Source organism: Stenella coeruleoalba, assembly GCF_951394435.1.
Source record: "Stenella coeruleoalba genome assembly, chromosome: 19".
Classification (NCBI taxonomy): Eukaryota; Metazoa; Chordata; class Mammalia; order Artiodactyla; family Delphinidae; genus Stenella; species Stenella coeruleoalba.
This window is the reverse complement of record NC_137165.1, coordinates 9,585,357-9,609,203: the sequence shown is the minus strand read 5'-3', so window position 1 is coordinate 9,609,203 and position 23,847 is coordinate 9,585,357. Positions and strand designations below refer to the sequence as shown.

General features: G+C 55.1%; 5 protein-coding genes across 6 annotated transcripts; 1 reads left to right on the top strand and 4 right to left on the bottom strand.

The window, feature by feature from the left end:
• Positions 1–499: 499 nt before the first annotated feature.
• On the bottom strand, positions 500–4,866 carry PHF23 (PHD finger protein 23). Its single transcript, XM_079904990.1, has 5 exons — positions 4,664–4,866; positions 3,043–3,074; positions 2,793–2,885; positions 1,413–2,250; positions 500–1,308 (listed from the first exon to the last, which is right to left on the bottom strand). The coding sequence occupies exons 1-5, from the start codon at positions 4,695–4,697 to the stop codon at positions 1,094–1,096; spliced, it is 1,212 nt and encodes a 403-aa protein (XP_079761116.1). The 5' UTR covers positions 4,698–4,866; the 3' UTR covers positions 500–1,093.
• A 928-nt stretch (positions 4,867–5,794) lies between these two features.
• Positions 5,795–7,833, bottom strand: GABARAP (GABA type A receptor-associated protein). Its single transcript, XM_079905618.1, has 4 exons — positions 7,613–7,833; positions 6,988–7,066; positions 6,732–6,850; positions 5,795–6,286 (listed from the first exon to the last, which is right to left on the bottom strand). The coding sequence occupies exons 1-4, from the start codon at positions 7,700–7,702 to the stop codon at positions 6,221–6,223; spliced, it is 354 nt and encodes a 117-aa protein (XP_079761744.1). The 5' UTR covers positions 7,703–7,833; the 3' UTR covers positions 5,795–6,220.
• A 518-nt stretch (positions 7,834–8,351) lies between these two features.
• CTDNEP1 (CTD nuclear envelope phosphatase 1) lies at positions 8,352–15,693 on the bottom strand. Its single transcript, XM_079905617.1, has 8 exons — positions 14,610–15,693; positions 11,920–11,986; positions 11,707–11,825; positions 11,435–11,506; positions 10,688–10,804; positions 10,348–10,459; positions 9,844–9,928; positions 8,352–9,549 (listed from the first exon to the last, which is right to left on the bottom strand). Exons 1-8 carry the CDS (start codon positions 14,709–14,711, stop codon positions 9,489–9,491), a joined length of 735 nt encoding a protein of 244 aa, XP_079761743.1. The 5' UTR covers positions 14,712–15,693; the 3' UTR covers positions 8,352–9,488.
• Positions 15,694–15,871: 178 nt separating this feature from the next.
• On the top strand, positions 15,872–21,184 carry ELP5 (elongator acetyltransferase complex subunit 5). Of its 2 annotated transcripts, XR_013825122.1 has the most exons (9): positions 15,887–16,007; positions 16,160–16,220; positions 16,307–16,387; positions 17,959–18,179; positions 19,294–19,475; positions 19,830–19,925; positions 20,071–20,171; positions 20,276–20,348; positions 20,818–21,184. XR_013825122.1 is itself a non-coding variant. In XM_079905616.1 (8 exons), the coding sequence occupies exons 1-8, from the start codon at positions 15,962–15,964 to the stop codon at positions 20,930–20,932; spliced, it is 903 nt and encodes a 300-aa protein (XP_079761742.1). In that variant the 5' UTR covers positions 15,872–15,961; the 3' UTR covers positions 20,933–21,180. The 2 variants fall into 2 exon arrangements, 1 of the variants encoding a protein (XP_079761742.1); XM_079905616.1 differs by lacking the exon at positions 20,276–20,348 and having other exon boundaries at positions 15,872–16,007; positions 20,818–21,180.
• Positions 21,185–21,438: 254 nt separating this feature from the next.
• On the bottom strand, positions 21,439–23,608 carry CLDN7 (claudin 7). Its single transcript, XM_079903696.1, has 4 exons — positions 23,172–23,608; positions 22,123–22,287; positions 21,916–22,000; positions 21,439–21,831 (listed from the first exon to the last, which is right to left on the bottom strand). Exons 1-4 carry the CDS (start codon positions 23,392–23,394, stop codon positions 21,669–21,671), a joined length of 636 nt encoding a protein of 211 aa, XP_079759822.1. The 5' UTR covers positions 23,395–23,608; the 3' UTR covers positions 21,439–21,668.
• Between the last annotated feature and the right edge of the window lie 239 nt (positions 23,609–23,847).

Here is a 23,847-nt window from a genome sequence, read left to right as displayed (position 1 = left end):
ACCTCTCCCCATGTCACGTGACTAGAACTAGCCCACCCCCGCTCTGCCCGTAACGCCCCACCACGTGACCCTCACTGGTCACGTGACTCTCAGCTCCGCCTAGCGCCCTCGTCACATTATTGCCACTTTCAGCAACGGTCTCCCAACCCTCTACGGCTCCGCCCCCAAGTGTGTCCCCACCCGCCTCCTCCAACTACCCCGGCTCGGCTGGCCTCTGCCCTCAGGGGGCACCCCGCTTTACCCCCTGAGGGAGAGAGCTTCAAGCAACTATATGATCCGCTGGAGCGTGCAAGTGGGAGGTGAGGGTGGGAATTGGGGGGCAGGTCCTTGACTGGGGGGGTGAGGTGGGGCAGAGCCAATCGAGGTCCTAGGGTTGGTGGAAAAGGCGCAGCGCCAGGCCATTTTCAGCTTGGACTTTTAAGAGAGGTGAGTTTCAGCCCCACCTCCAGCCAGCTTTTCCAAAGCCTCCCTCCCAAGCAGGACAGTCAGTGAGGGCTATAAACACAAAAGAGCCCACTCTGCTTTATTTACAACACGAAGGCTGTCTGTACAAACAGCTGGCCAATATTATTAAAAACAAAAGAGGTGAGTGAGAACATCGTCACCTTTCTGTTTTCCTTCCTCCCTCGGCCAAGCTCTGGTTGGTACTCCACCTCTGAGCTGCCATACTCAAAAGGTGAAGTCCAAAATGAAAAATACAACCGGTGTAGAATAAATGGGGAGTGAGATAAAAGAAAAAATGAGGGAGGGGAGTGCTATATTTACACTAGAGTTTTATAGACAACCGTCCCACTCCATCCCAATTCCAACCCTGGCCCAGGAAGTGAGCGGTGGCAGGTCCAAGGGACAGAGCTTAAGTGTCTAGGGACCCAGACAGCTTCCCACCCCCAACTGCAATAGGTCCGAGTTCAAGTCCACAAGATGGGAAGGAAGGGTAGGATAGGAACATCACTCATTTCCAAACCAGCCTCCCTTGGGAATTTCTGCCTTGAAGTGGGACAACATCCCAGCTCCGGGGGACAGGCTGATGACCCTGAGGCTCAGTTCCCAAGTCATGTTGCCATTCGAAGTTCCAGCCTAGAGATGGCATATGTCAGGGCTCTCCAGATTTCGGAGGCCCCGCTAACCGCCGGGCCTCTGGCCGCAGTTCCTTGCATTTCTGGCAGTAAAAGAAATCAGGGACATTGGTCTTCTTAATCTTAGCACAGGAGAGGTGGATCCACGTTCCACACAGGCTGCACTCAATCATGGGCCGGCCTGCAAAGGGCTTTCGGCAGTAACACGTGATCAGATCCCATGAGTCATCACCTGGGGAAAAGAAGGTTTGTTTGGTGTTCTGCTGGAGCTCTTAGATCCACAATACCCCCAAACCCACCAACCCAGCTACCCCTGGGCAGCCCCAAACTTCTCACCTGATTCTACCATGATGTCCTCATCCATGACCCGCATCTCGCCTTCGCTGGAGCTGGCATCTCCATCTTGGCTTGTTTCAGTGCTGCCCACGTCCTTGCTTTCACTGTCAGTGGGAGGGACTCCTTCAGGGTGCACTGTGGCAGGGGGCCTAGGAGCCTCAGGAGGTGTTGGCAGCACAGGGGCTGGGGCTTCCCCTCCTACCACTGCTGCCATCTCTTCCTCCTCCTCTTCTTCCTCTTCTTCCTCCTCCTCTTCAGAGTCTGTATCGCTGGGGGGTGCCCGGGGAGGCCCAGGAGGTGGGAGTCTATCCCCCCGCTCTGCCTTTTTCAACTTCCGCTTCTTGCTCTTCTTGATTCGAGACCTCTTTTCCCCATCCCCAGGGGCTGGCCGAGGCCTCCGAAGCACCCCAAAGCCTGTCCCCCCTCCTGGCCCCAACTTTCGGTTCTTTCGGTCCTTCTTTCGAGGAGGCTGGGAGAGATCCCCCTGGGAAAGGGGCACTGGGGTGAGAGCAGCAGGGGGCCGGGAGGCATGTGTCAGGGATGTGGGGGACAGTGGAGATGCCATTTTGGGCCCATCTAGATCAAAGAGAGAGTCCTTGAGTTTCATCTTCTCAAGCAGGGTGGCACTATCAGGGGCCTGCAGACGAGGGAAAGTGGACCTTGGGGGTCCTGGCTGGGTGGGACCTGCTTGAGCTGCCCTTCTCTTGGATGACTTTGCTTTCTTAACAAAGGTCTGGATGGTTCTGAGATCTGAGGGGGCTGAGTCCCAGCCATCGCTGTCTGCCGCACTCTCACCTCGCAATGGAGAGCTGGAGCCGGAGGCTGGCCAGTCATTTTCCTTAAAGGGGAGAAGAGACCAGGATCAGCAAGGGGCCCAGGGTCATCTCAGCCCCTATACACACCCAATTTAAAAGACCAAAATATCTGGCCAAAACCACTAAATCTTACTGTATTCAGAAAACTTATCCCCATCCCAATTCCCATCAGCATCTTCTCTTGAACACTTCCATGTTACCCCTGACCTCAAATTCTAACCATCTCCCCAATGCCCACTGCCTTCACAACACAGCATCCCCCAGACCAGAGCCATTTTTCTCTAGCTCTTTCTGAACAGCCTCATTTGTTACCATTTTCAGTTCCTAAAGTTTTTATTCAAAAGCACCTTCCATTTAGAGCACCCCAAAACCATTCACTGCACTCAAACCACCTATTAGTCCCACCCCCACTCCAGATACTAGTTTTCCCACCAAAATTTCCATTTCCCTAGTCTTACATATAATTTCTAGGCTTTGCCTACAACGTAACACAGTCTCATAATCTCAAGAGCCCCTCTACAGCCCTAGGACACCACCCTCCAGTCAGTTGTCCTCCTGTCCCTACCTCCTTGCTAGGGGGGATGTAACCAGCATAGGCCAAAACAAAACTGCAGAATTTGTTGAAATCCTCAATTGTTCTCCGTCGTTTCTCTGGTGGCTGAAAGGAAAAAAATATGTAGCACACAGAGTTTACGAGGGACATTCCCAAAAGCATAGTCCCTGGAGTGAGAAATCTGGAAAAAGTGGGAGAGGGAGAGAGAAGGAGCAGGAGATCCTGCAGTAATACTGGGCTGCAAAAGAATGGGAAACCTCACCTGAGTCTCTGGCTTAAGGGTCGGAGGTGGATCTGTGAAAGCAATAAAAGCTGAGTCAAGGCACTAGGAAAGAGTCGGTGTAAGACCCCACCTCTCAACCTCCGAGGTCCCAAGTGAACCCCCTCCTCTCCCAGGTCCCTCAGCCAGGCGAGCAGGCCCCCAGCGGTGCTGGACCCGCCGCTGCTCCCCCTTCCGCCCCGCGAGGGGCGGAGCCTGGGCGCGGCGCCCTCTCAAGCCTCGCTATAGCGCTCCCCTTCCCCCCACCGGAGGCTTGGCGCTCCGCCCCCCCCACCCCCAACTCACGGTTTCTCTAGACTCCGGGTTCCTCGGCTCTCTCGGCGCCCCACCCGCCATACCGCTCCCCGGACCGAGCCCGGGCTGCCGCCTGCCCCTGTCCTTCACACGCGCCCAGTGCCCGGAGTTCCCACCCCGCCGCGCTCTACCGCCCCGGGCCCTCCGCGACCGCACACGCCGCCCGCCGGCCCCCAGGGTCTAGGATGACCACGCCGAACCGCTCCCCGCCCTCCGGCCCCTTCTACTCGAGCACGAGGCCCGGCGCGCCCCTCACCCCCACCAAACACACACGGGCTCACACATCCAACGCCACTTCGCGGCCGGGACAGACCTGAGAGCTCTCACCCGGACGCGGCCCCACCTGCCCCCCCTTACCGCGCTCCCCACAATTTCGCCGTCCCCCCGCCCCCATCCGGGGCTTTGGCCCCTCCCCGTCTCGAGCTCCTCGGGCTCCCCGCCGGGCCCCGGGCCCAGTTCCGAGCTCTCTCCGGCCGCCGCCCCCCCCCCTGCCCCCGGACTCGCCAGCAAGTCACTAGGCTACGGACCCCTAAACTCGAGCCCCCCCCAACCAGCTACTCTCTTCCTCCCCAGCAACCCCCGCTGCTGCCGCCGCTGCCCCCCTCACCCTCCGCAACTCCCAGGCTCTAACCCTCGCCGACCGACCAACCCCCCCCTCCCCCCGGAGCAACTCGCCGGCCTTAAACCCCCACCCCGCCCCACCGCCCCCAAAACTAGCCAGCTCTCGTCGCTTCCCGGCTCCCTCTCCCCACAACCACCCCCCGCATAGGTCTCTCTATCGCAGACAATACCCAGACCCTCTCTTCTCCCCACAACTATCTGCCCACCCCTCCAACAATCACCGGGCTAGCTCCGGCGGCAACTACCGGGAGCTCCGGCACCACCGCCACAAACTCCCCCACCTCGGCGAACTACCGAGCTCCTCACTCAATCCTTTTCTCCATCCTTCCTCCCCAACAACTCTCCGGCCCCCAAATTCCCCCGACCTCCCAGTTCTAGGGCCCCAACCTGCCGGAGGCCCTTTCGGCCCCTAACCCCCGAAGCTGTGGGTTTCCAGCTCCCGCTCCCCCATCCCACCCCACCCGCCCTACACACACACAGCGCCTGATCTCCAACTACCCCCAGCCCAGTCTCCCACTCCTCTTTCTCCAACGTCTCTCAACTCGTCACTCTCCCACCTCCAGGGGCAGGCCCCCGACCCCTTCCCCGCCCTCCCCCGCTGGGCTCCGGGGCTCGACCTCCAAGTTTGCCAATAGATTCCTCGCCCGCCCCCCGCCGGCTAAGCGCTCTGTACCGGTCGAGAGCTCACCTTCGGGACTGGGCTCCGCCATGGCTTCCAGCATCGCCCCCTCCCCTCCTCCCGGTCCGGCGCCCCCCTCCCCTGAGCCGGGGATCCCGGTGCCGCCTCCGGTGCTCGGTGCTCCTACTGCCTCGCTCCACGGAGGTGTCTGCTTCGACTCGGTTGTGACTCGAGTCCGCTAGCCGCTGCCGCCACCTCCCTCTACCACTGCCTCCCGCACTCCCGGACCGGGCCCCCTCCCCCCGCGCCGCCGGCCGCCTGCTCCCTCCTCCTTCTCTCCTCCCTCCCTCCTCCTCTCTCCCCCCTCCCTTCGCGGGCGCTAACGCGCAATGCATCAAGGGGATTATAGTCCGTCCGGGGACAGCAAAAAGGACACTGCATAACCCTCCGGAACTTCAGTTCCCAGCAAGCCACGGATTGGCGCAGGCGCACTAAACCGATCTCCTCCCCCGGGGAGTGGCGGGGAGATTGGGAGCAGAGGGGAGAGGGGAAGAGTGCGCTCAGGCTCCTGGGAAATGTAGGCTGGGCGGGGCCAAGAAAGAAGGGGACGAAGGGAAAGAAGGGATTAGAACTTTCGGCCACCATACTGCCTCATTCTGCGGCTTCTTTCTACCCACGGGGGACCGCCCCACTTCCGGCCAGACAGAGAAAAGGCTGCTGGGAGATGAAGTTCTCCCGGTGATAATGGCTCCCTCCTCCCCGTGTTCTCCCTCTCCTGGATTACACTCCACTGGATCCCTCGCGCCGGCACAAAGTCTGTCTAAGCGACATGCATCTGAGGACAGAGTCCTTTTACTAGCTCCCACACTCGAAAATCTCCTTCACCCAAAAGATTATGACAAACTTGGATGGTTTATCTAAAGCAGGTGCTTTCAAACTTCCACAGAAACCCACAGTAAAAAAAAATTTTTTTTTATAACCTCAGGACCCAATCCATACACACGTATATAAAACTGAACTTTCATGAAATGATACTCAGTATTCCATCCATCACAACAAAAGCACACTTTTTATGCACAAGGAAAAGCCCAACATAAAAACAAACCAAAATATACTACTATCCCTCCAACCTCCTCTTTCCCCACCGAGGAGGGAGAACAAAAGGGGGAGGGGAGCAACACAAAGAAAAATCCAGTTCAGTTTGGTGGTTTTCTCTTTATTGATGTGCCTCCTACCTTCCCCCCACAATTTCAGTCCCTTCCATCTACCCCCAAAAAAGAAGGTGGTGAAAAGAAGGGATTGTTGGGGTTCTGAGCCCCTTGGGCAGTTAGAAAGGGAAAAGAAACCAAAACAATCACCAGATGTGACACAGATTGACAGTCAAGAAGTCTAAAGCAGAATGGGAACGGTGGTAAAGGGGAAGAATGGAGAAAGAGTGGGTACTAAAGGCCATCTCCCACATTAACTCTTGTGTTTAAAGGGGCTGGAAGAGAGTCTCAAACATTAGGAAGTGCAGGTCCTGAAAAAGGGAGGTGGTGTTTGACCCTCAAGGAGGAGCAGGTCAAGGAAGGGGGGGCCACCTCTCTCTTTGTAGAATGGGACCCCCCCACCTTAGGGACAGCAGCTTCACAGACCATAGACACTTTCGTCACTGTAGGCAATGTATAGAAAGAAGTCTTCTTCATGGTGTTCCTGGGGTGAAAGCAGAAAGTAACAGTGTTCAGGCAACTGGGCCTTAGTTACTTGAACCACCCACCACCGGGGCAGATTCTTCCAAAACCATTCTTTTTGACTCTCCCTCTCACTTGCTCCAGGCCCTAGATGTTGAACAGTATTATTCTAGCCAACAGTCTTGGGCAAAAAGACCTCAAACTGTTCTCTGCTGCCTTGGAACAGGGAGGGGCCTGGGGAGAGTCTGCATCACAACAGTTGCTCCAGCTCACTATTCTCTCTTCTTTCTACTCCCACGGCCCTGTCCAAATCCCCAACCCAGGACTATGTGGAAATTTTAAGAACAAATATAAAATTGAGAGCTAAGTAAGCCAGTTTGGTCCAAGAATTGCTGACTTAAAACTTTTTCCCTCTCAAGTGCTTCCAACTCCTCTCCAAAGCCTCCACTACTTCCCAGGCACCATACCTGGTATAGCTGACCCATCGTGGCACTGGTGGGTGGAATGACATTGTTGACAAAGAAAAACAAGGCATCCTCAGCTCGGAGATGAATTCGCTTCCGGATCAAGAAGTAGAACTGACCAACTGCCAAAGATACAAGGCCTGATAAAGTCAGAGATCACAAATGCCCTCAAAAGAACACCTTCTATGTGGAGCCTCCTCCCACAGAGACTGCGCTCCCACCCCCAGGAAGCAAACCCGGTATTGGGTCAGATTCCCACCTGTAAGATCAGAAGGCACCAGATATTTCTTTTTGTCCAGGTCTCCTATCCGAGCTTTGGGAGCCTTTTCTACTATCACCTGTTAAAGAGAAGGTTAAAATTAAGAGACATTAGGTATATAGCCCGACAGCTCCACCTGTCAAGAACTCAAACAACAACATTCCTAGCACCCACACCTACCCCAGACTCATTTCTCTTTGTCTCTGAACACGCGGCGCAGCCCTGAGTAGGGATTCTGACCCCACTGACTCAAATTCACCTAAACATCCAGGATCCCTAAACAGGGCGTCATAACAAACCGTTATTTTAATCAAAAGGGGATGACCTGTCTGGGCCGACTACAGCTTCAATTTCAAAAACCCCATGTGAAGCTCAGACTGTCAAACGCCCCACAGCTTCCCACATGAATCTCAAGGTCTGTCTCTCGCGTCTACATTCTCTCACCCCCAGCTCTACCGCTACCCCACTCCTTTCACCTCCGGTCCCAGGGACAGCAGTTTCGGTCTCGTTCCCAACCCCGCCACAGCCGGCAGCCTGAGGCCCGCGCTGCGGGTCCCGGACTCAAGCCCGGGCTGTGGCGTCAGCGCCAGCGCCCCGCGCCCTCGGCCCTGGCTACTGTCCTCACCGGGACCCGGTCCGGGTATTTCTTTCGGATCTTCTCGCCCTCAGAGCGGCGCTTCTCGAACGGATGCTCCTCTTTATACACGAACTTCATCCTCCCGGGAACCGGGCTGGACCGGGCTGGGCTGAGGGAACCCGGGGGGGGCCGGGATGGGGGGCGGTGGCGACGGCGGCGACGCGCGGGCGGATTCGGCGGAGCGATCCCGGGACTTGGGCCACTTCCCTATTCACCAACCCCGCCCCCGACCAGCAGGAGCCTCCCCGCCTGCTATGTTACGCCGCTAGCGCAACGGCCCTAACGCCACTAGCGTAGCACCACCTACTGACCGCCACCCCCACGCCGTCAGTGCAATAGCTTTGGAATCAACTTGGAGGCTACGCAGGCGGCGTAGGAAAGACTGTTGGCTTTTGCTATCGTCGAAAATAACTGGAAACCCATTTTCCGAGTTCCCCCCAGGAAGATAATGATGAAAATGGCTGGAAGATGGTAACCGTAATTTGAGACTTGGCTCTCCAAAAGTTCTTTTCGGAAATAACGTACAGGAAAAAGAGCAGATAATTACAAGGAGAGCTATTCACGAAACGTGTTGGTACGTTGAAGGCGGCCGTTGACACCAAAACAAAGTAGTACCCAAGCGGAGGAAGTGGTCTCCGGAAATAGAGGGCAAAAACGAAACGTATGTTTGGAGAGACGCACGGAACGCTTAGGTTCCAGGGGTGAGTGGACCAATAGGGACTAGAGAGGAGGTCCGAAAAGTAAGGACTACGTCAGCGCGGAAGAATACTGCACTGTCTGTACCCGAGAATCATGTGATCTCGGAGAAGGGCGGGGCGTCACGTGGCGGCTGCGAGGAAGTAGAGCCGGCTTAGGCTTCGGGGAGGAAAGCGCTGGGGAGGTGGAGCCCCGGTGCTCGGCCTGCCCGGCGGTGGCGTGGAGCACCCTCCCTCCTCCCGCCCCACGCCGCTCAGGGGCAGCGTCTGCTTAGCTTGTTCACGTCAACCCCCTAGACGAAATGCTGGCTTTGCCGGCGCCCAGGTCTCTCCTTTCGTATTTCTCCGTCCTACCGCACTGAAGCTCACGTTCCCTCAGGACACACAGTTGTCCTTTCACTCCCCGACAAGGGCGCCCATCCTGTCACTAAGTCCCTTCCCACCAGGGAAAGCTACCACCACCATTCCCCCTACCCCTCGGGTCTACAGCACCCTCTTTTCCTTCTGCCTAGGGGACAGGGTGGGTGTGAACACAGACCCCTCCCTTCATTTCCCAAAACCCCAGAGAAGGACCTAGGGCAGCCTTGGTTTTAAAGTTATAATGCATGGTTTAAAAGAGAGAAAAGAAAAAAAAAGAGAGAAAGCTGGTTACAGGTCTGAGGGAATCTAGGAAGAAGGGAAAATAGAAAGGGAGGGGACAAGTTTGGGGAAAATCCAGTGGCCCAAAATCCCAGTTTCCCACCCACAACCCAGCCCTTGGAGTGAAGAATTAGATCAGTTTTGTACAAGAGTTTTTAAAAAAACAAATCACAACAAAGCTGGCTTGGCTTCTCTTTGAGCCTCCCGGATTACCGAATGTCTGTCTCCCACTCTGGCCAGTCCTGTCTCTCCACCAGACACTGTTGCGGCTCTCCTAGGCCTCCGCTTATATCCCAGTCTGGGGTTTCCAGGGAGTGCGAACACGAAGTTAAGAGTGAGGCTGCTTGAGAATCTGGCCCTTGTGTCCATCCAGACTCCATATGGAGTGCAGGGCTCCCAGGGCAGAGAGGGGTGGGAGGGGCAGACCCTGCCCAGGCAGTCCTCACCAGTGGACAGGGCACCAGACGGCATCCCGAGGGCTCACCCTCCCTTTCCCCCCCACCCCAACTCAGGTGGAGGGGGAGCAGCTGTCACCAGAGCCTATGTTGGTGAAGGTTTCGGCTCAGCACAGAACGAACATCAGCGGTGAACCTGGGACAACAATAACTTGCATTGGTAGAGTCCTTATGTTGATATCCTCACACTAGTGTAAGGCAGCCTCACGGAAGACGTGGGGTGGAAAGGATCACCGTTTTCACATGAGACAGGTTCAGTTTGCCCAAAACCCAAAGGCTAAAAGTGATGAGTTTTAAAAAGACCTTGTTCAAAAGTAATATTCTTAAGGGAAAAGAGATAAGTAAAGTAAAACAGGACAAACTTTTATTCCTTCTTGGGATCCCCCACCCGCTTCTCTCCTCAGAAATCTAAGTGTCTAGCTTCCCTTACCTGAGGGCATCCAGCATCGGAAGCAGGTTGAGAAGGGCGGTATCGCTGGGGTCACTGAACCAGGATTTGATGGGGATGGCATTGTCTAGAGTGGGTGAAAAGGCACATGAGAAGAAACAAAGGATTCAAGAGAGATAGGGTGTTTTTCCTTTTATTTGGGGGTGGGTTTCATTACTTTAAAATATATATCCCCTCCGCAAACTGAATGACCTAAGTAAAACCTCCTTGATTTATTCTTCAAAATAAAATAAAATTTTAATCACCGTATTTCATACTAGGGCGAGGCTTCTAGTCAAACTTACTGCCTTGTGTGTACCTGAAGCAATTTGATATGAGAAATCTGATTTATGAAATGGATATGGCGGGGCGGGGAACATCTCATTTAAAAGAGAAACAACTTGCATCCTGACCTACTGTAAACCAGGGAATCCCAGCTCCATGCATTCAAAATACCTACTCAGAACCACTTCCTAGTCCTGCCAGACTCACCACCGTCCCCTGTACCTGGATGGCTCCTGTAAGCCCCTGGGGAGTTATCCAGGATCACAATGCTGGAGAGGTCACTGTGGACCACAGAGAGGTCCTTGATGTAGCTGCCCAATTCCAAAGTGCAGTGCTGGAAGGCAGGGTGAGCTGGTCATCAAAAGGAGACTCGCCCTCTGTGATTGCTCCCCCAATCCCAACAATGCCCACAGGCAGCCAGTTCTCACAAAAGGGATTATACAGTATGCCTCCCCCACACCCTCAGAAGGTTCCATTCCAGGGCAGTTGCCTTAAACTCAGGTCCCTCCCTGATGGCCTGCCTCCCAAGCCTCACTCTTAGACCTGGACGCTAGCCCCTTACCTGTCTGTAGTATCTCCTCTTGAGAATGCTTCTGCTATTATCCAGTTTATCTGCCACAGCAGAGCCGTAAATTTCCATGCTTGCTGTGAACACCACCAGCTCGTACCACTGGCTCACCTGAAAGAGATTGGAGGAGAGGAAGGTGTCAGAAGAGATGATCATTCAGACATATAGATCCCTTTTACTAAGACTCTAGCAGAGTCCTTCAGGACTTCCAACAACACTGAATGTCTCTGAGGACACAAAATTCTGAAACTGTCCTCAAACTCAAGAGTCTTAGGCACCATACACCCTTAAGATTCACAGATGCAAGAACAAAAGAGTGGGAAGGGGCTTCCCTGGTGGCGCAGTGGTTGAGAGTCCGCCTGCTGATGCAGGGGACGCGGGTTCGTGCCCCGGTCCGGGAGGATCCCACATGCCGCGGAGCGGCTGGGCCCGTGAGCCATGGCCGCTGGGCCTGCGCGTCCGGAGCCTGTGCTCCGCAACAAGAGAGGCCGCAGCAGTGAGAGGCCTGCGTACCGCAAAAAAAAAAAGAGCGGGAAGGCTGTGGAAGAATAGAATTGCATCAGCAAAACAAATGAACCCAAACTATCGAAAGCCATTCTCTGAGCATCCTACAACCTCCCCTCTCCAAAACTGCCCTTACCCATTTCTCCTGATCCCTTACTTCCTCCAAATCCTCTAAATTCCCTGAGCCCTAAAACCACTGCTTCATCACAGAGCTGCCTTCAGCTTCTGCAAACTCACCACTTCCAAGAAGAAATCCACATGGGGCCTCTTATGTACAAAAAACCGGACGGGATGTTTGTCTATTACCACCTGTAGAGGAACACAGCAGGGCTGGGAGAAGTCCTGAGCACCACAACACAGGCCTAAAGGATACCCCCCACCCTCCCACTGCCTGCTTCCCTCCTTCAGGCTGCCAGAGAACACAGCCAGGGATGAGATGCTCTGGGACTGGCAAAGAATTGAGCAGAATAACAGACGTAACCATTCCATCACTTCCCAGCCCCACACACCTTGAGAATGAAGTCAGGAGGCGTTCCAGGCCGGACTGTAGGCCTCAGGACCCCATCGTGATGGGAGTGAATAAGTGTCTCATCCAGATCCAGCACCAGGATCTTCCTCTTCACCTGGCCTGAACCACAACGGGAAGGGGTAACACCAACCAACCTCCAGCCAAGACCTTGAACCCTACCTCAGCTAGGGTTCCTCCCAGTCAGCATACTCACTTAGCCGATTCCGGGACACAGGAGATAAGGGAAGGATGTCATATCGAACAGTTTGGTACTGAATTACCTAGGAATAGCAAGAGAGAGGTTTAGAACCCTTGACAAGGAAATCTTCCCCACTAGTAATCGGAAGCACTTGTTGAACATTTACCATACACTGGGCATAGTGTAATTTAGGGTTGTTTCTTTAATCCTCAGAACAACCCTAATAATAACAATATCATCTACATCTTAAGGACAAAGAAACCAAGGCTTGGAGAAGTTAAATACTTTGCCTAACACCCCACAGCTAGGAATTGTCTTATGTAGCAGTTTGCCCCTCCAGTTAGAATGAAAGCAAGGATTTTGTCACAATCGTGGCTGTATTCCTAGAACACTATAGCAAGGGTGGTCACTTACATTAGAATCAATGAAATGGTGGAGGCAGGATTGTACCTGTGCAGTCTGATCCAAGAACGTGCCCTCTTAACCATGATGTTATCCTGCTACATGGAACAAAGAAATGCGTGGCCCTCCCCACCTCCACCTCAAGAATTCTCTGTGACACCTCTCATCACCTCCTGTTGGGAGCTGAGGGCCTCAGATTCCTTAGTGGACAGGGCGTAGGAGTCAGGAGGGGAGGTCCTTGGGTCACTAAGGGGAATAGAGAATGAGGGAATCCAGGGGTTGTCAGGTCAGCTAAGTTCCTCTGGCTGGGGGCCACCAGGCCTATTTTAACCAGCCACCTGTCCATTTCTGTCTCTACTAGCCAAGTCACAAGTTGTAGAGAACCTCAGCCCTCTGAACAGCCTCCTTATCCTGGTACCCAGGGCAAGGCAGAGAACACTGGAAAGCCCCACTCACCAGGCAGACCGATAAGAGTATCAAGAAAGCCAGAGTGAAGTAAGGGCTGTGAGTGGGAGGTGAGGAAGGGACAAGGACATCACCATCTCGGCCTTCCAGCTTCTCCAAGCCTTCTCTAGAGGCTCCTGTTTCCAGCACTCAAATCTCTCCCATGCAAAGCTTGGCAATTCCCTCCTCTGCTTTTTTCTTCTAAGCACAGTCCGTCCCTAGGCCCCAAGCCTCACGAACCAGGCTCTCCACGTGCAAACCAAAGGGCTCTCTCCCCCTAATCCCAAGGCATGTGCCCTTCTTTTCTCTCGGGGCTGCGATGAGGGCTGCAACAGCTCGGGTGTCCTGCCCTGCTATCTCGGGTTGCACATGCGGGGCATGTAGGGAATGCTCTAAGCATCTGCCAGAAAGGGGGTGGGGGGAGAAACCAGATTGGAAAGGAAGGAAGGGAAGACAAAAGGCTGTGGGGTCAGTGCTGCCCAGAGGAGAGCAATTTTGCAAGGAACCAGTCTCTGCATGGGCTGGAGCCCATCCCTGCACCCAGAACAGAAAACTGCTATGTTAGGGGAAGAAGGGGAGATGCTCGGAGCAAGGCCAGGAAGAGAGGACAGCAGCTAACACGTAAGGAAAATCCCAGGAGCTAGTCCCCCAAACATCTCCGTATCTCTGACCCGATTCTTCTTGGCTCCTAACCCTTATCTCAGGGAAACAGCCCTGCCCACAACCATGACCACCCTGAAACAATCCTCACCCTAAACCCTAAATCAGGAAGTGGAAGGAGTGGAGTAGTAAAGGAGACACTGAATCCAAGGCCATTCCCCAAATCAGTAAGTCAACCACCACTACCACTCGGGGCTTTCTGGAAGTTCCTTGACCTAGGCAGCCCCTACCTGGTTTTATTCCTTCATGTTTTATTGAGGTATGCCAGAGTACAGACTGGAGACCCTCTGCACCCCAGCTCACTGAATCCTCCCCAGACTCCTTCAGAGGATTCTCCCCCGTGATGGTGAGAACACAGAGCACATTAAATGATGTTAGCCTAAGGAGGTTTGACCTTGGAGAAAAGCTATGGGGGAGGAAACCCAGAGATACACTCCCCACAGTATCCCTCACAATGCTGGGGTCTCCTGGAGAAACAATCTGAGAAGCGTGCCCTCAGATTCAAACCTTAAACTGACAAGCACCGTCTTCTGATAGGGACACCCAAACTTTAATGTGCTCCCTTCCAAAGATGCCAATGATAAATGCATCTTTTTTAATCTCAAAGTCTTAATAAACCCAAATATTCACACTCACACTATGAAATGAGTTTTCAGGACCTTTTTGGAAGAGTTCCCTTAATTTGAACTGCAGGGGTTTCTCCTTCACACCCAGGGCTTTTCCCACATTCCCATCCTTGTTGGTGACATACGCCCCCCACCCACCCCCACCCCTGGCACATGAGCCTGTCTCTCCCTTGTTATGAGACCAAACACACACGGAGGTTCCAAATAATAGGAGGGTCTTTCACAAGCCCACATCAACAGACCTGCTGCCATCAAACAGGTGTTCCCCGCCCCTCGGCTTCTTTAGCAACAACTCTAGCTTTCTTAAAGAGCACCCCACCCATCACCCTAGCCCCCAAGAGTTGCCAAATCCTTTTCCCATCTAGCCCCTCTCCACCATCTCGGTTCTACTACAAGGGTCTTCCTCTTCCCCGTCCCACCCCATGCCCAGCGACGGGTGCTCTAATTCTCTAGCGATAAAAGCTGCCGCCGGGGCTCAGTCTCTAGGCCCAAACAGAGGCCCGAGACTTTCCAAAAACCCTCGAGCACCGCTGACAGAGGTCCCCACCACCACCAGCGCCCACCCAGGCTCACCGTGCGGATCTGCCTCCGCAAAAGGTAAATGAAGAAGCTCCAGAGCTTGGCGGCGAAGGCCACGAACGTGCGCAGCCCCAGCAGACACTGCGTCCGCATCATCCCGATGACCCCGGCACCGCCGGCCCCGGGGCCCCCGCGGCCCAGCTCCGCCAGCCCCCCGGGGGCAGCCCCCCGCCACCGGGAGGGGGAACGGGGGCCCCGAGTGGCAGGAGAGGCTGCAGAGAGGGGCACGGAGCGGGCGGCTCAGAAAGCCACCCACGACGAGGGGAAAGCCCAGCGGAACGGGGAGCTGGGGGACAGGCGTGGGCAGCCCGCGGGGGCCCACATGGGCGGGGAGTGGCACCGACGAATTCGCGGAGGTTGCGGGCCGAGACAGGTCGGGCTACGATGGGGTCCTCCGAGACCAGGAGGGAAGGGGATGGAGAATTGGGGGAGGGGGCTGTGGGGGAGGGGGCTAGGGAGAAGGGAGGGAGGGAGAAGGAAGGGGGAGGGGAAGGGGAAAGCGGAGGGTGGCCCGCTGCGCAGGCGCGCTAGGGGGCTGCCCGCGGGAAAGGGGCGGGCGGGGGCAGCGGCGGGCGCAGGGCCGCGGTGGCGGCGAACGGACCGGCTGAGCCAAGGAGTCGGGAAGGAGGGGAGGGGGAGCCGAAGGGCGCGGATGGCTGGACTGGAGCGGCCTCCCCCTCCCCGAGGTCGGGGGTGCCTCAGCCGCTAGGAAGCGGGGTTGCAGCCTCTGCAGCTGGATTTCCCACTCTGACAGGCGCCATTTTACCGCCCAAAGGCCTCCCTCCTTCTTTCTTCCCCCCTCCTCTTCCCCTCTGACACTACTTCCGGTGGTGACGTGTATTCGCTTCACCGGGGCTGAAGTTCCCCCTACTCTGTCTTCGGGGGTGGGGATAAGGAAAGTGGAGCGTGCTCCGAACAAGGCCCCAGTATCGCGCATGCGCGGAGGGTGGTTTTGGGGCGGGGCCTAGGGCAAAGCAGGCCCGCCTCGAATTGCATGGGCGGGGCGGAGTGACGTCACTTGCGCCAGAGGCTCCGACAGTCGGGCGGGCTTGCGCGGCCACTTGCCCCTCCCACAGACAACTGCCCCAACGGCTCTTCCCGCCCTAGTCACGGTAAAAATGTAGAGAGGGGCGTCGTCCCTGCGTCTGTGCACCAGGGCTCAGGAGGGGTCGATCCGCGTGAGCCTTCCTGGGATAGTGAACTTAAGCACCACTCACGCCAGGTTACGCCAGGTCTTAGTGGTGGGAGAGATCGTGGATGCCCCGCCCCTTCCATGTGGAGGGGCGGGGCAATGGGTAGTGACGCCATCAGAGGGCGTCCGAAGAGGGACGCGACGCATTTTGGAGATGCTGGAGTCGCTTTTGGCTCTTGGTGGCCTGGTGCTGCTGCGGGGTGAGGGTCACAGACACAGGAGCAGGGCCCAAGGGGCGGAAGTGGAGAGGAAGGGCCGTGGGTAAGAGGCCAGGGGTGGAGGCCGTTACCGGTTCGCGAATGCGAAAACCTCAGTGTTCTCAGGCTGTTTTTCCGTTCCTCGCTCTCCCCAGACTCCGTGGAGTGGGAGGGGCGCAGCCTCTTGAAGGCGCTTATCAAGAAATCTGCACTGTGGTGAGTATCCCGCAGTGTCTCGCTGTCCTACCCGAGAAGGGAGCCTGGGCCCCACTCTTTGACACTCCCCCTCATCTCTGCCTCAGTGGGGAGCAAGTCCACATCCTGGGCTGTGAAGTGAGCGAAGAAGAGTTTCGTGAAGGTTTTGACTCCAATATCAACAGCCGGTAAGTACAAATTGGAAGAGATTTAATTGAATTTGGGACCTCTGTTGCTGAGGAACTCCCCTTCCAGCAACAGAGGCAAACCTGATATGTAGTAGCAGCTACTTATTCATCGAATGGATATGGGTTTTTTAAGAGGTAGGAATTAGTAAGAGGAATGATGAAGAGTAGTATCTGGAGAATCCAAAGCAGGGACCATAGAAGATGAGAGGAACAGAGTAATAAAAGGCCGACAGTACAGGTTAGCACTAGAGGCTGGACTGGAGAACAAGAATAAACGTGTGCTGCCTTTTGAGTTATTCAGAATCTGGTGATCAACATGCATCAGCACTAACTGCAGGGTACACAGGGACTTGTCCTACAGGCAGAAGGAACAGTCTATGCAAAATTAGAGAGGTATGGAAGGCATACCTGTTCATGGGAGATGGAAGAGCTTCCTGAGGTCAGACAGAGAGAGGTACCTGGTAGTAAAAGGTCTTAACAGAGCACGAAAAGGAAAATTTGGGAGGAGAGTGATAACATCATACTTGTTAGAAAGACTCGTCCAGTGACCACAGTGTGGTGAATGGGTTAGGAGGGGGCAGCCAGGAGATAGGGATACCAGGTGGGAAGGCTGTTGCAGTAATGCAGGTTCACTCAGATGTATAAGTACCGGTTAAGAACTAGTTGTGAACCAGGAGCTGAGCTAGGCTAGAGCAGTGAATGAAGCCGACATGATTCCTGTTCCAGTGAATCTTAGAGAATAGCGGTAGGAGGCGACAGAGGCCTGGCTAAAGACAGTGGCAGTAGGGATGGAGAGTTTAGGACAAACGTAAAAGGACTTTAGCAGGTAGAATTTCCAGGGCTTAACAGACTGATGTGGGGTAGAGGAAAGCAGCCAGATCAGGAGGTACCTGAATCCACCCATGTTGGGTGGTTAAGAAAGATTACTTCCTGGTCTGGTTAGCTAAGTGGATAATAACAGTTTACACCTGTCTGTTGAGCCCTAATTTTGTATCAGCTGTTATAGTAGAGGTGATGCTGTAAAGATGGCATTCACAAGAGAAGCAGAAGATAGAAAGGAGATGTCTGGGAACAAGTTCTACCACTGTGAAGCTTTCCCAGGATTTCTAGTCCATGCCAGTCTCTTTTCCTGAATCGCTATGTAATCTGTAGTTAGTACCTCAGGACTTGATTCTTGACCTTCTCTAAGCTGTCCTACAGGCAGGAACCATGTCTCAGGTCCTCTCTTTTCTCTTTATCCATTCGAGAATGATACACTTTAGGCATCACTTAGTACTGTGCTGTCAGGAGGTTGGTATTCCTATTTTATAAATGAAGAAACCGAGTCTTACAGAGGTGAAGTAACGTATCAGTTAGGTGACCTTGGACAGGTAGAACCAAGCTTGCAGCTCAGGGCTGCCTGATGCCAAAGTCTGTGCTCTCAATTACTGTATTCTACTTCTCAGTAAAAACTTTTCACTAATGTTTAGGATATTAGTGAAAATTGAGAAACAAGCCACAAAGATCAGAAGCTGAATTTGGAGATTAGGGGGAAGGGCAGTAGGATCATGCCTTTCCCTTTCCCTTTGCAGGCTGGTTTACCATGACCTCTTTAGAGACCCTCTCAACTGGTCAGAGACTGGGGAAACCCTTCCTGGGGGTCCCCTGGAAGCCTTGAGGGCCCTGTGCAGGAGGACAGATCCTGGCCCTGTCACTGTTGCTCTCGATTCCCTCAGCTGGCTGCTGCTTCACCTTCCCTGCACCACACTCTGCCAGACCCTGCACACTCTGAGCCATCAGGACTCCTGCCATGGTGAGACTCTTCCTTCATTTCTTCCCACCATAAATTCCCCCTGCCAAGGGATGTGCCCCTTTCCACCCTAACAGGAAACATATCAGGGATCTCCAACTGGACTTTCTTCCATCGCTTTAGCCTTTTTCTAGTTCTTGGTTTCTTCATAATGCTATCTAATTACTCTTTTTTTTCTTTTCCAAGTTTTTTTTTCCCTCATTCATTCATTCAACAAACATACGCATACATACACTGTATCAGGTAGAGTTCTAGATAATGGAAAAATAAAGGCTAACTGTAGTCAGGTCCTTGCCTTCCAGGAGCTCAAAATTCCGTAAAGGTATAGACAAGTAAACCAGCAATTACTAGACAGTCTGATAAGGACCATGATGATAAAGGAACATGCACAGAGTACCTTAAGGAAGGAATGTCTTGAAGAGCAAGGGCCATTTTGTCCAGCTGGCGGCACTGGGACTAGCCCTAAAGTACAGTGGGTACTAGAATGGGCTTTAGAGTCAGATACCCAGCTCGGTATGCAGGTGCTTGGTCTCACAGTGCTTCTGTTTCCTCAGTAAAAGCCAAGGAAGGAGGGAGTTTATAGTATGAAGATGAACCACTTGGAATTGCTTTTTTTGTAGATCAGATATGATCAAATGTCAGCAATTTCATACAGTCCAACCTAAAAATGCAAGTATTTAGTGCGGTGCCTGACGCTTTGTAAATGCTGCTAAAAAGGGAGGGAAGGAAAGAGGGGATCTAAGGCACTGACTGGGATCTTGGCAAGTTCCTGACACTGCAGATGGTTCAGTGTGTAAGAGATGAGGCTGGAAAACAAGCGGAGAACAGATGCTGAAAGTGTGGATTCCATCCTGAAGGCCTTGAGGCGCTCCTGTGGAATGATGTCAGAGCAGTGCCTTGATTCGATGTGCATTGGAATAAGAAAGTGTTTCAAAGGTGAGGGCTGAAAGAGGTCAGAGCAGGGCAGTGACACTGGCCGAGGTCAGTCAGGATCCTGGCAGAGCTCTGAGGGAACGTGGCCCTCTCCTTCCTTTTTTCCTCTTCACTATTTGATCCCAGGCCTCCCCTGAATGCTCCCTACTGCCCTTCGTGCACCACCTTTCTTGTCCCTCTCCAGGTGACAGCTCCCCAGGAGAGCAGGTGCATGTGCTGGGCCTGCTGCATGAAGAGCTTCACGGCCCAGGCCCCTTGGGAGTGCTGAGCAGCCTTGCTCAGACCGAGGTGACCCTGAGCGGTGCGATGGGCCAGGCCTCAGCCCACATCCTCTATCGGAGACCCCAACAGCGCCTGACCCACCAGGTCAGAAGCACAGGAGAACTGGAGGTTGGGGTCAGAGAGGAAGAGCAATAAAACGGCTGATGCGATGGAGCACTTCCCTAGGCTCTCGTGGTTTGAGCATTGCCCTCGTTGTATCTTCACAGCTGCCCTGTGAGGTAGATTGTTTTATTATCCCCATTCTGTAGCCTGGAAAGCTTAGATCCTGTGAGCTTAACCAATGAAAGACACTGCCTTCCAGGAGATGAAAAAGGAGAACAAGAGCTGGAAGTAGCCAGTTACATAAGTGGCTGGGAGCTGGGGCGGCAGGTCCTGGTTCTCTGGTTTGCTCAGTAAGACAAAAAAAACCTTCTTAATACTCTTCTTTCTTCTCCCCAGACTCAGTGGTTCTCCATCCTTCCTGACTTCAGCCTGGAGCTCCAAGGGGGGCCGCCCCTAGAGCCCCAGCCTTACCCAGATCCTCGTGTTCCCTCGGTATCTAAGAGAGCCAGGGCCGGAACAAGGGGATGCAGTTTGGAGTCTGGAAAAAGGAGAGAGGGGGATAAAGACTGCAGAGGTTGGGGGTGGGGTCGGGGATTTCAGTGATGGGGCAGAGTGGCAGCATCCTTTGTCTCTACAGATGGACCCCACGACTCATTTGACTTTTAACCTTCGCCTGTCCAAGAAAGAGAGAGAAGCCAAAGATAGCCTGACCCTGCCCTTCCAGTTCAGCTCAGAAAAGTAAGGTTGGGGCCTCAGTGCCCGGGTCCCTGAGCTGAGCCCAGCATCTGGGCCTAAGAGGTGGGGCAACAGCAGGTTGTTGATTAACCTCTTAGACTTTATAGGGGCTGAAGTCCACTTCCAGAGGCACGTCTGGGGAGGAGTTCTCTACCCACCCAAACCCCAGCAATGGCAAAGGTCCTTTATGTCTTTTTTCTCTCCGTTAGAGCCTTGGGTCCCAGCTCCACAGATATCCCTAGAGTAATCTGGGCCTGGGTTGAGCCAGACCAGACCCTGGGGAAGTGGCCCGGTCTCCAGGCAGTGGTGCTAAGACGATAGGAAGCTAGATGGGTATGGTAGAGGCAGGTTAATAAAGGCTTAGTAGATGCCTGTTGTCCTGTGCCCAGTGTGTGGGCAGGTGAAGCAAGACTTCGGCAGGATCCTTGCCCTCAAGCTGCTAAGAACTTAGGCTATTATGAGAGCAGTATAGGAGTATCTACCCTGTACCAGGTGGTGCTTCCGTGCTAACTAAACGAGGTCACACAAAGGGACTTAGACCAAGAAAACATGGAGGCCAAAGAGGGAGTCACTGTCAAGGAAAGAGGGTATCCAGATATGACCCATTACCCACCCTCACCAGCACCCATCTCCCTTTATGTCTTCTCAGACAGCAGGCGCTACTGTGCCCTGGGCTGGGCCAGGCTACCAGTCACATTTTCTATGAGCCAGATGCTTACGATGACCTGGACCAAGAAGACCCAGATGATGACCTAGATGTTTAACTGGCAAGGAGATGTGACTAGACTAATTGGAGGAAGAGGGAGACCTTGGGCCCATAACCATCCTTCCATTGTTTGCATTGGCCTTAGCCTGTCTCTGCCCCATCTTTGTTCCCTGTGTCTGTGGAGGCCGTGCCCTGTGACCCATGAGACAGGGAGCAGCTTCCAGTGAGGAGAGAAAGTGGAATGGGGGCATAAGGGAAGGTGACACCCCCCCCAAGCCTAATAAAATCTTAATTTTTAAATTAAAAACAAAAGCTCTTTGGTTGCTATTTAAGCAAGAGTTGCGAGTGGATAGGATTGGAGGCTGGGCGGGGATGAGGGAAGCCAAGAACATGAGTTGTTTAGAGTCAGTAGTCAAAAGTGTCGGGGACTGCATGACTGAAATGGTGGAACTGGGACACCGTTGCACACCATTGGTGCTCAATAAATGTTTTTTTAACTGAAGTAGGTACACTTTAGGTTCTGCAAGGATCTGGGTTGGAAGAAAGCAGATGCCCCAAGGGAAAAAAGTCTACTTTCCAAAACATATTTTTATTACTGTACAAAAAGCACACCCTCCCCCTTTTTGTCTCCCTGCCACCCAACACCCCAGGGAACTGTACATGGTGTGCTGGGCTAGAGTGACCGCAGGCTTCTGCTCGGCACCCTGCCCACGGGTTGAGCTCTCTGCCCCAGGTCCTTTCAGATGTCTGGGGGCACCTCTAGGCTGCCAGGCTGGGGTAAGGGCATTCCCAGCTTACACGTACTCCTTGGCAGAGTTGGGCTTAGGGTAGGAGCGGGGTGCACGGTACCCAACTTTGCTCTCACTCCCAGGACAGGAGCAAGAGAGCAGTGCACCTCCCAGGAGGACCAGAGCGGACCCTGCCCAACCAATGAAGATGGCAGGACCAAACTCATACCTGTGGAGAGAGAATTGGGGTCAGAAACCCTGGCCTGCCTCTTCCGACCCCAGACCCCTTAGGAGGCAGGGCTCCCTTACTTACTTAACATTCATGGGGACCAACGGGTTGTAAAAGTCTGTGACAATCTGGTGGCCATACCAGGAGCAAGCTATCAAGGCAGCAAGACCTGGAGAAAGAATGAGGATTGAGATATTGTGAGCTCCCTGCAAACCAACACCGTGCCCACCCTTACCCCTCCAGGATGGGCAAGAAGAGAGTCCTTGGGCCCACCTTGGACTTGTTGCTCACCTGCCAAGATGAAAATGATGCCTCCGGCCATGGCTGTACGGGCCTTCTTCACTTTGTCGTCCCCCCCACAGTTTGTACACTTCATGCCCATCGTGGCCACAAACGTGGCCAGGAAGCCCAGCACCAGGGAGACCACCATTAGGGCTCGGGTGGCCTGCAAGGCCGCTGCAGGAAAGGGGGAAGGATGCCGTCCTTGATGGAAATGCCAGCGGCCCTCGGATGGCTCCAGCCTCTGAGTCGCCGGCTGCACCCACTCGCCGCAGGCCTGGGGCCCCCTCGACGCCCAAGTCCCGGGCCAGAGCGGGTGGATCCCGCCCCCTCCCGACTCCGCGGGCCTTCCCGCTCCGCCCCGCCCTCTCGACTCTAGGATCCGCCCGGGGCGCCAGGGTTTCGACGAAACTGCCCCGGGGAGGGGAAAGGGTGAAAGGGTACATCGAAGAGGAACCGAGGTGGTGGCCTGAGCCCCGGAAGCGGTGGTCGGAGCCCCGACGCCGCCCGCAGATCCCGGCCCTCGTCCCAGCTCTGACCCCACTATCGAGGCCACGGTTTGTGGCTTCGGCTAATCTGCCGATAAGATTAGAAGCCGCAGGCGGCGCCCCAGGACTGACAGGGTGCACGACTCCTCGGCCCTCGGTCCGACCCCGCGGGCCCCAACCCAACTCCGAGGCCTCCAGCCCGCGCCGCCTTTTGTCAGAGAAAAGGGCGGGAGATGGCGGAGGCCGTGGCCTCCTCGGGGTGGGGGGAGGGGAAGGCCCCGCCCCGGCCCCAGGACTCGGCTTCCCGGGAGGTGCTTGGGCCGCCGGCCGCCAAGCCCGAAGACTAGGCCGGTCCGCAGGCGAAGAGGGGCGCAGCCGGCCCCGGAGGCGCGCACGTGCAGCCCCAGAATCTCGGCCCGCGGCGTCCCCAGCCCGACCGCTTCCGCTTCCTCCTCTCCGCCCGCCCTCGCCGGCAACCCTGGGCGTCGGGCCGTGTGGCCTGGGGCGGGGGCCCGCGCCCACCCCGCGACCTCGGCCCTGGACGCGTCCGCCCCGTCGGTCCCGCGGCCTTACCAGGCAGGGCGAGCACCGAGTCGTACATTTTGCAGCTCATCATGCCCGTGCTCTGCGTGACGCAGTCCATCCACAGCCCCTTGTACATGGCCTGGGCGGTGATGATGTTGTCGCCGGCGTACGAGCTCACCTGCCACTGCGGGATGGCGGTGCACGCCACCAGGCCCACCCAGCCCAGTAGAGCCATGGAAAAGCCCAGCAGCTGCAGGCCCGAATTGGCCATTTCCTCCCTCAGAAAAGACGGGAGGCGCCGGGCTGGCGAGTTTTGTCCCCCAAAGAGGCAAAAAAGTTTTTGGCCGAGTGCTTGCAAATCTTGTCACCGAAGTAAACACAAATCTACCCCTCCGGCGGGGCGAGGATCTCACAGCAGAGGGAACAGGACTGGTGGCCGACAAAAGCAATCCGCGAAGACCCGGCAGTTCCCTTCGGCGCTCGGCGACCCTTCCCAAACAAAAGGTGGAGGGGCCGTGTGGGCGCGGTCCCGGGTGCTGGAAGTCCCCAGAGTATCCTGGGCTGTCGGCCCAAGGCTGCTGTGCGATGAGAGGCCGCTCAGCGGTGAGCGGGCAGGTGCGGGCGGACAGGTGCGGCGCACCTGAGTATATGTAGGTCGTCGGGGGCGCGCCCCCGCGGGCACCGGGAGCGCGAGGCGGGGAGGGACCGGAGGGGCGGCCGAGGA